Genomic DNA, 9,626 nt, shown 5'->3' with positions numbered 1-9,626 from the left:
AAAATCAAGCACACAGAGGTTGTTCATATTCGTAATGGCTGTGAGGACCTTGTGTATTATTTCTTTAGTATTTATTAAAGAAAAACAGGATACATTATCATGTATCTAAGTATTACAAACGTTTTATCATTACTTTATTCAAATACAAACACTTGAATATCTTTATCTTTAAACATTACAAATAATAAACTTGGACATGAAGAATCAGCTTGTAATTGAAAATTTCTGAAGTAGATATAGAGGCTGAAAAAAGATGGGATGCAATGGTTGCAGTCTTTCAAGCTGGCTTAGTTAAACTTGAATACAAGGGTCCAACTCAGTTGCGGGCTTTTCGGTTTTGGAGAGGCTAGGAAAAAGATGAATCACTGGAAACAATTTTTCTTTTTTTAGACGAGTAAACTTGGGCAAGATTGAGTTTGCTTTTTTGACTATGTAATGGAATGTTCGCATTAGTGGCACATAGAGAGGCATGTACCTTACAACCAAGACAGTAACAGGGAGAAATGCAACTGCATATAAGGCAATCTTGGTCCATTGTTGCCTGTTTTTAATCATAAGGATGACTGTTGCTGCAAATGCAAACATCATCATTGTCAAGGAGAATATAAGGCATGATAATCCACACATCAGACTCTTTGGAAGGGTCTCCTTGAAGTCTTGTAATCGGTAGGATGAAGTGAGGATGGAAAGAAACACAACTACAGCTGTTAATGTGGATGCTAGGGAAAGAACATCGGCAATAGTGAATACCACAAAGAAGGGTTGGTTTAAAAGAAGAGGAGATCCATCTTTATCATCTGTACCTCCTGGCACGGTATAAGCTGCTGCAAAGGCAACAGTTGCTATAAGGACAGCAACAATGGAGCAATTTTCTGCTGTTCGCTTCATCCATTCTTGGGCATCCTCTCGAAGTGGTTCTTTCTTTGCAGCAAATAATTGTTCAGGTGTTTGAAGATATTTGTTTGGGATTGTATGGAACTGAGTCTTGATAATATCTTCCACACGCTGCAATATTTATTACATGCAAAATTAGGCTATTAAGTTTTAAATAGAGTAATATTCCGGATTCTGATGCTTGGAATAAAAATGTAGTATTATATATGTAGACAAAGAAAGCCCCATACATACACACCTCAAACAAAAGCAGGTCATCTTGCAATATAAAAGCAGGGCTGCGTGATTCGTTGTAATTTTCTTCAGCATCCCAAGGTTTAGGTGGTTTGTCTTGGGGCGTATCAGTTGACGTGGCGTTAGGGTTGATGATAGAAAATGGTCGTGCTGGTTCAGTGCCATTCTTAACTTTAACCGTATTTAGAGCAACCATATGCAAAATGGAGTTTAGATCTTTATCCTGAAGTCTAACCAGCTTCCGCATTTGCATTTTTGATTCCTCCACAGCATCAAATATCTTTATCCTCCTATACTTAATCGCCAGGTGTAAAATTGAACCATATTCCTGACCAACTTGCTCAACAGTGTGGGGGTGTTCCTTTATAATCTTAAGAGCTATGTCCACGCACCCGTACTTTGTTGCCAGGATCAACGGTGTTGGTATTCGAGATTCCTCATCTGCATTGTCCAGGTTTGAGCCAGAATTGTTCTCTGCTTCAGAAACATCACTACTTTCTAGCTTGTCTATCCACTCGGTGTCATTTAGAACTAGGATGGAACCCAGTTTCAGAGCAGCTTGGCGTCTTCGATGTTCTTTTTTAATCTTAGTCCAGTAGGGAATTGTTATTGTAAAAACTGATACCAGTTTCATAATCTCTGCAAGTTAGAGTGAAATCATTTTTACCAACTACTTGCATAACTGACAAGTACATTAATTACACTGCACAAGTTACATATATTACCAATTGAGGTCCATTCAAATATCTTCCCTAATTAGACATGAATTTTTATTTTTTGAAAAATGAAATATTGTAATTGGTGTTTATGAACTCGTCAAATAATAATTAGTAAACAGTTGATATGAATAAGCTGGTAATAATAAGGGGGCATGATATGACTACCTTCTTTCAGTTTATGAATGATATGATTTTGAGGTGGCTTGATATCATAGCTAGTGGTAGCATTTTGAGGTGGCTTGATATCATTGCTCGTACCGGAATCATCTTCCACTTTATGATCAGTAGCATCTTCCTCTTCATCATCATCAGTAGCATTTTGAGGAGGTAATATATCAGCTGATGGTATCACAAGTAGATGCAGACATTAAGACAGACCATCAGTATGAAGGCAAATAAAATTACAGTAGTTACCATTATTATTATTAGGCAAAGCAAGGCTATGGAACTATCCTAAAATTTCAAATTATACAAGTAAAGAATTTGGATGCGAGCTTACAAATATGTCGAAAAGGAGAAGGAAGTAGAAGCTTGAACCATTTCCAGTACCGGATTCTGAAGGCTGATGAATTCATAGCCAGCATGTGAAGACCGGTCATTTGCTGATGGTCCTTTTCACTAATTAAACCTGGAATTGCTCTTACTATGTGCAAAGCCAATTCTGTGACATAGGTTAAACATATATGCATTATCAGCTCACAAAGTTATAAAGAAATGAAGAAAATTTACATCAAGAATTAGTAATACTCCATTTATATAACTTGAAAGAGACATACCAAAATGCTCGTTGTAGATGGCTACGTGAAGTATAGTATAAGTTGCACGTTCATCAGATATCTTGTACACAAAAGAGTTACGAAATTCTTCTTTAGGAACATAATGTATGTATTTACTGTGAAGAAACTTGAACATCTCTATTTGGCCATATCGGACAGCAGAGAAGATAGGGAACTCTCCCTTGTGGTTCTGGGCAAATAGCAAGTTATAATCTGTATATTCACATATACTACGGGCAGCTTCGAGGCAAGAGTCCTGAGTTGCAGCCACATGCAGAAGTGTGTTTTTCTTCAAATTGAAATCACCCAACAGTTTGTTTGTCAAATCACCAAAAAGTATATTAGCATCCTTGAGCAAGTCCAGCACCAAATGCACCTCTCCCGCGTATAAAGCCTTTTGCAGCACAGAGTCTCCGCGGCGTGATATTTTGACAAATGGACCGTCTCCATGTTTGCTGCATAAGATTCTAACATTTTCCAAATCCTTTCGGACAAGAGCGCAATATATATCCTTAGCTGACATGATAGCTAAATATAAAAAGATTAGGTAATATAGCTTGCAGAATACTTACCAGTAACTGAACGAGAACTCCATTTATCTGGAACCATGTATTTATAGTCAGAAGATGCCCCTGTTTGTGACTAAGAAGCTGCATTTCATTCTTTGGAATATTAGGAGTATAACTTTGTATTTAATTCAAGTATTCATTCTCAAGATCCCCGGTGTGCGAGGTATCCTGGAAGCTGTTGTATTTTCCTTTACTTTTGTAGTAAGTTCACTATCACTTGTATTCTTAATTCTTTACTTGGCAATTTTAAAAGAGGAGACAGTGTATCACTTAATTGTCCTTTATGTTTCTGCAGAAGAATCCTCTTCAATAAAAAGTTATCAGAATCAATGGCGGTCAATTAAACCATTAGAAATAATGTATATCATACTATTGTGAAGTTATGACTCAAGATAAAGCCATTATGTCATGTGTGTATGGAGCTCTAGTTTGAATATTTGTACGAAAAGAGTGGAGTAACGAATCAAAATAACGAATATATTTACCTACATAAGAGGACCATGCATCTCTGGTGTTACACGAGACTCTTTGTGTGATATACTAAACAATGTCAGTCCTTATCCCCCTCGTATAAGTGGTTAATCGAGATTCATCAAGGTGCAGGTTTTATTTGCTAGCCATCAATCCAACCGAAAATAATACATATAATGGTAGAACGGAAAAAAAAAAACAGAAATCTAACCTTGATCATTCTTTCAGTGATAAACAGTTACCTGATTGTTAAATACATGTGATCCTCCTAAAATATTAACATGGTAATAAGGTTCAGGTTTAAGACAAGCCTCAGAGTTTAAAATCTAATCCCCCGTCTTCTTAATCACAGTTCGGATATAGCCAATTGCACCATTCCTAACACACGATTACTACACGTATCTACTCTGTAATACTATAGACTTGCTGCTGCTATCTGTTTTCCCGGAAAACCCATGTAAAAAAAGGAGCAAAGAGGATCTTCATTTCTGTAATGCCCTGGTGTCTATATATCCTTGTTATTTTGTCAACAAAAAACAGGAGACATTATTTAACCTTACAAATCAATACTTTACTCAAATACTAACACTTGTACATCTTTAAACATTACAAATTTACTGAAAACATAGGATTCATTTCTACTACATTAACAACTTGGACATGAAGAATCAGTTTATAAATTCAAAGTCCTGGAGAGCTGATGACCACGTCGCTTCCTACTTATTGTTTCATCACAAAAGTAGAAATAAAGACCTGAATAGATGGGATGCATGTAGTCTCTCTAATTTGTGAGTAGTTAAACTTCACTACTCTGTTCCACCACAGTTGTAGGCCTTCTTATTTTGGATGGGCTGGGTTTGGGAAGACGAGCAAACGTAGGCAAGACTGACTTCATTTTGTCGAAGGTGTAGTGGAGTGTTCGCATTAATGGCACGTAGAAAGGCAAGTACGTTGCAACCAACACGGTAACAGGGAGAAATGCAACTGCATATAAGGCAATCCTGGCCCATTGTTGCCTATTTCTTATCATAAGGATGATTGTTGCTGCAAATGCAAACATCATCATCGTCAAGGAGAATATAAGGCATGATATTCCAAACATCAGACTCTTTGGAAGCGTCTCCTTGAAGTCTTGTAATCGGTAGGATGAAGTGAGGATGGAAAGAAACACAACTACAGCTGTTAACGTGGATGCAGGGAAAGAACGTCTGTAACAGTAAACACCACAAAGAACGCTTGATTCAGAAGAACAGGAGAACCATCGGGATTTGAACCTCCTGGTACTGTATATGCTGCTGCAAAGGCCACAGTCGCAATGAGGACAGCAACGAGGGAGCAATTTTCTGCTGTGCGCTTAATCCATTCTTGGGCATCGTCTCTAAGTAGTTCTTTCTTTGCAGCGAATAATTGATCAGCTGTTTCATAATCTTTGTTTGGGACTTTATGGTAATGAGTCTTTAGAATATCTTCCACACGCTGCATTTTTAAACAAACAAAAAATAAATTTAATTAAGCTTTAAACTTTAATATTCTGGATTCCGCTTGGCAAAAATAAAATATACTGGATTCTGAGGCATAGAATAATGTATGATATATGTACACACCTCAAACAAAAGCAGGTCATCTTGCAACACAAATGCAGGGCTGCGTGAGTCGCTGATAAGTTCTTCAGTGTCCCAGGGGTGAAGTGGTTTGTCTTTGGGAGTACTACTTGAAGTGTTATCACTGCCATTTTTAGCTTTTACTTTTGTAGTATTTAGAGCAACCATGTGCAAGATAGAGTTTCTATCTTTGTCCAGAAGTCTCACCAGCTTCCTCATTTGCATTTTCATTTTCTCCACTTCATTGAATATTTCTATCCTCCTATACTTAATTGCCAGGTGTAAAATTGAACCATATTCCCGATCAACTTGCTCTACAGTTTGTGGGTGTTCCTTTATCATCTCAAGTGCTATGCCCAAGCATCCGTACTTTGTTGCCAGGATTAATGGTGTTGGTGGTTTCACTGATTTCCTATCTGTTCTTTTCCGATTTTCTCCATTGACGGAGGCAGTACCTTCATCTGCAAAGTCAGCATCTGCTTTCGCTGATTCCTTATCTGCAACTTTAAGGTTTTCTACAGATGCTAATAAGGCAGAATTGTCGTCTTCCGTATAAGCATCTGAATCAGCAACTGCAACAGCTGCAACAGCAACTGCAGGAGGTTCTAGCTTGTCTATCCACTTTGTATCTTTCTTAACTAGGATGGAGCCCAGTTTTCGAGCAGCTTGATATCTTCGATGTTCTTTTCTAATCTTGTTCCAGTAGGGAAATTTCATTACACAACACGATCCAACTTTAATAATTCTCACACAATCGAAATTGATTTAATTAGTAGACAGTAGAGTGTAATGATTCGACCAAGTAATTCATTACATGAAGAAGAACATTAGTGCATTACACTGCACAGGTTATGATATTCATTAGTCATACCTGCACCATCATCCACTTTATGACCAGTAGCATCATCGCCTAATATCTCATCGGCTGATGATATCGATCAGAAATTTATGCAAATTAAAGAAAAGACCATAATTATTAAAAAAGGACAGGTTATGGAGCTCTTAAAAAGACAAGTTACTAAAGAATGTTACTTAAATATAAAGAATTTTGGTGCGAATATGATAGCTTACATAAATGTCGAAAAGGACATGGAAGAAGAAACTTGAGCCATTTCCCGTGCCGAATTTCAAAGGCTGATGAATTCATAGCTAGCATGTGAAGACCGGTCATGCCATTATGGTCCTCTTCACCAATTAAATCTGGAATTGTTCTTGCTATGTGCAACGCCAATTCTGTTTATTTATGTAGATTAAGCATTATCGCTTTACTTGAATAGTTTAAAAACGAAGCATTATGATAGTAAAAGCATTGTATACACTTCATTTGTTAACAGAACTTGAAAGAAAGGACATACCAAAATGCTCGTTATAGATGGCTACGTGAAGTATAGTATAAGTTTCATGTTCCTTGGATACTTTGTAGAAAAGTTGAAGACGGCATTCTTCATCAGGAACTACCTCCATAATTTTCTGGTTCAGAAACTTGAACATATTGAATTGGCCATATCGGGTGGCAGAGAAGATAGGGAACTCTCTCCTGTTGTTCTGGGCAAAGAGCAAGTGACCTGAAAACTCATAAATCTTAATAGCAGCTTCGAGGCAAGAGTCCTGAGTTGCAGCCACGTGGAGAATGGTATTATTTATGATATTCACATCATGCGTCAGCCTGTCTTCAAACTCTTCTCGTACTGATGAAAAACGTTTTTTAGCATCATCGAGCAAGGCCAGCACTAACTCCACATCTCCGGCATATAAAGCTTTTTGTAGCACAGAGTCTCTGCTGTGTGATAGTTTCAGAAATGGACCCTCTGGATGTTGGTTGCGTAAGTCTATAACCTTTTGCCAATCCTTTCGGGTAAGAGCGGCATATACATCCTCAGCTAACATGATAAATAAATACAGACAACAATTATTAGAACAAGATTAGGCAATATAGCTTGCAAAATACTTACCAATAACTGAAAAGAAGTTTGTTGCCAGTCTAGCTTATCTGGAACCAAGTATATACAAGTCCCTATTTGTCACCAAGAAGCTACATTTCATGCTTTGGAATATTAACAGTATAACTTTGTGCTGAATTAAAGTATCCATTCTTAATGTTCCGAATGTGTTTTGTGTGTGTGTGTGTGTGAGTGAGTGAGCTAGAAATGGTAACTTGGGAGCTATGTTTTCCTTTTGTTTTGTTTTTTCCTTTTGTAGAAGTAGCCTAGTAGGTTCACTCCTATTCTTTACTTACTGAATCATCCTTTTTGTTCTGTAGAAGAATCCTCCACCTCGTAAAACCAATATAGTTATCAGAATCATCAATGGAAACTGAACAATTTGCAATAATATAATATAGCTAGTGATATACCAATGGCTAAAGATGTTTACCTGTATTTTGACTGAAAATATACATTATTCTTGGATTTGGAAGAGAACTGCATGGAATTTCTACTTCAACTGATCCGAGAAAGGCTTTCTAGGAATTTTCAGATATCTATGAAGTTTTTGTTGAAGCATGTTGTCTAGGTGTACGAGGCTCTGGCTGACAAAGTTTTTGTTGGTATATCTCTGACATGAAACTTGGTAATTGGCATAGCTTGATCAATCGCACACAAATTCAATTCCTTTCTTTACCTGAAAACAAATTTAGGTTATTTACAAGATCACGGTGCAATACTTTCTTTCAATTTCTAGGAAATCTCTGTACATATTCTCCAGTTCATAATTCAATGAAGGTGTATATATATTTCAGCCAGGAATTATAAATAAATATACCGCGTTTACCTAAAATGCAGCACATACATCACATGAACTGATATCAATCCAAGGTTCTTGCTAGGGTTTAACTATAAAGTAGCATTTGACATTTAATCGACATGTATATTCAACTGCCTCAATCTCTTCAATATCAGACTTCCCAAAGAACACTTCTACAGCCTTAACAGTCACAATTAAAAGTATATTCATGATCAGCTCAACGATCTATACTATCACGCTAAGTTGTTTACTCATATATATGGCAAGTTAAAACATATATGTTTTGACTTGGAATATTGTGGAAGGTTAAGCTAATTGTAGAGTTATAAGACTACATAAAAACGGATTTCTTATGTAACACACCAAGGTTTAATAGAGGAGAGAGAGAGAGAATAGTTTCTTCAATGATTTTAGAGAGAATAGTTTCTTCAATGATTTTGAGCAAAATCATCGCCATTGAAAAGGTACGCAAGTTAGAATATGGCCCTTGCCGATCTATATTAGGGATGACAAAATAATCCGATCCGACGGATATCCGATCCGAAACCCGAAATTTTGGATATACCGAATCCGATTTTTTGGATATGGATTTAATTTTTAAACTCGAAAATTTTGGAATTTGGATTTGAATATTATGTATACCGATCCGAAATCCGAAACGCTATCTGAACCCGATCCGAACCCGAAATCCGGAAAAATATTAATTATATATAATATTAGAATTTTATATATTACACATTATACTATTATATAATATATAGAGGAAAGTTCTATAGAGACCGTTTTTTCATCAGAGACCTTGGAGACCACATGTGTTCTGCAATCAAAACACTATTAAATATATTATTTTGTGAAGTATGTTTTACGAGTATCACTAATGTATTAAAATTATTGAAGATCATTCAAGTTTAATAAGTAGAATATATATGTTTTGCAAGCTGAAAAAATGTTCTGCAAACTTAACATGTTTTGCAGAATAAAATAATTTTTTATTATTTTACATGCGTTACATATATGATATTCAAGATTTTGAATAAAATAAGGATTTTTGTAGAGCATGATTCGCAAAATTATATGTTTTGCAATGTTTTTATGCAATATTTAACTTGCAACACAAGTGGTTTCCAAGGTCTCCAAAAAAAAGTGGTCTCCATAGAACTTAACCCTATATATATATATATTCTATAATTTACCTTATACATATTATTATATAATTTTTAGAACATATAATTTTATATTTATGTTAAAAATTAACTAATTATGAAGTTTAATAAAATATAATTATTTAATCATTTAAATGGGTGATAAGTTTTATAAGGTTAACAAAACATGTTTTAGTAATAAATCTAAAAAACTGGGTATCAATTGAGTTGATTTTTTAAATATTAGATATACATATAATAACACAATTAATGATGTGGTGGAGTGGAGTGGTTGGAGATGACACATTAAAACTCTTTCTCTACAAGTCGCGTGTTCGATCCCAGCACTTGCAATATCAATAATTATACAAATTTTCAGATTTCGGGTTCGGGTTTCGGGTTCGGATATGAATATCCAATTCAAAAAACTTCGGATTTCAGGTATACCCGAATCCGATCTGAAATCCGATGGATCGGG

The 9,626-nt window shown here is 35.8% G+C and overlaps 2 protein-coding genes across 2 annotated transcripts; both read right to left on the bottom strand.

Moving 5' to 3' along the window:
* LOC141721034 (uncharacterized) lies at window positions 1–3,396 on the bottom strand. The gene is made up of 6 exons (XM_074523766.1): window positions 3,196–3,396; window positions 2,624–3,107; window positions 2,347–2,508; window positions 2,013–2,186; window positions 1,133–1,767; window positions 1–1,005 (listed from the first exon to the last, which is right to left on the bottom strand). The coding sequence occupies exons 1-6, from the start codon at window positions 3,277–3,279 to the stop codon at window positions 292–294; spliced, it is 2,253 nt and encodes a 750-aa protein (XP_074379867.1). The 5' UTR covers window positions 3,280–3,396; the 3' UTR covers window positions 1–291.
* A 687-nt stretch (window positions 3,397–4,083) lies between these two features.
* LOC141721033 (uncharacterized) lies at window positions 4,084–7,471 on the bottom strand. The gene is made up of 5 exons (XM_074523765.1): window positions 6,620–7,471; window positions 6,336–6,497; window positions 6,136–6,189; window positions 5,268–5,998; window positions 4,084–5,139 (listed from the first exon to the last, which is right to left on the bottom strand). Exons 1-5 carry the CDS (start codon window positions 7,149–7,151, stop codon window positions 4,846–4,848), a joined length of 1,773 nt encoding a protein of 590 aa, XP_074379866.1. The 5' UTR covers window positions 7,152–7,471; the 3' UTR covers window positions 4,084–4,845.
* Window positions 7,472–9,626: the final 2,155 nt, after the last annotated feature.

Source organism: Apium graveolens, chromosome 4, assembly GCF_009905375.1.
Source record: "Apium graveolens cultivar Ventura chromosome 4, ASM990537v1, whole genome shotgun sequence".
In the NCBI taxonomy this organism is placed as follows: Eukaryota; Viridiplantae; Streptophyta; class Magnoliopsida; order Apiales; family Apiaceae; genus Apium; species Apium graveolens.
Note: the sequence above shows the minus strand (reverse complement) of the source record. Positions and strands in the feature narration are given on the sequence as shown.

Excerpts from the sequence above, each read along its gene's own strand:
- LOC141721034 (XM_074523766.1), bottom strand. The coding sequence starts at position 3,279 with ATGCAGCTTCTTAGTCACAAACAGGGGCATCTTCTGACTATAAATACA. Across the intron at positions 2,187-2,346 it reads TTCTCCTTTTCGACATATTT|CTGATATATTACCTCCTCAA; the intron begins GTAAGCTCGCAT and ends TGATACCATCAG. Across the intron at positions 1,006-1,132 it reads ATGACCTGCTTTTGTTTGAG|CGTGTGGAAGATATTATCAA; the intron begins GTGTGTATGTAT and ends TAAATATTGCAG.
- LOC141721033 (XM_074523765.1), bottom strand. The coding sequence starts at position 7,151 with ATGTTAGCTGAGGATGTATATGCCGCTCTTACCCGAAAGGATTGGCAA. Across the intron at positions 6,190-6,335 it reads ATGTCCTTTTCGACATTTAT|CCGATGAGATATTAGGCGAT; the intron begins GTAAGCTATCAT and ends CGATATCATCAG. Across the intron at positions 5,140-5,267 it reads ATGACCTGCTTTTGTTTGAG|CGTGTGGAAGATATTCTAAA; the intron begins GTGTGTACATAT and ends TTAAAAATGCAG.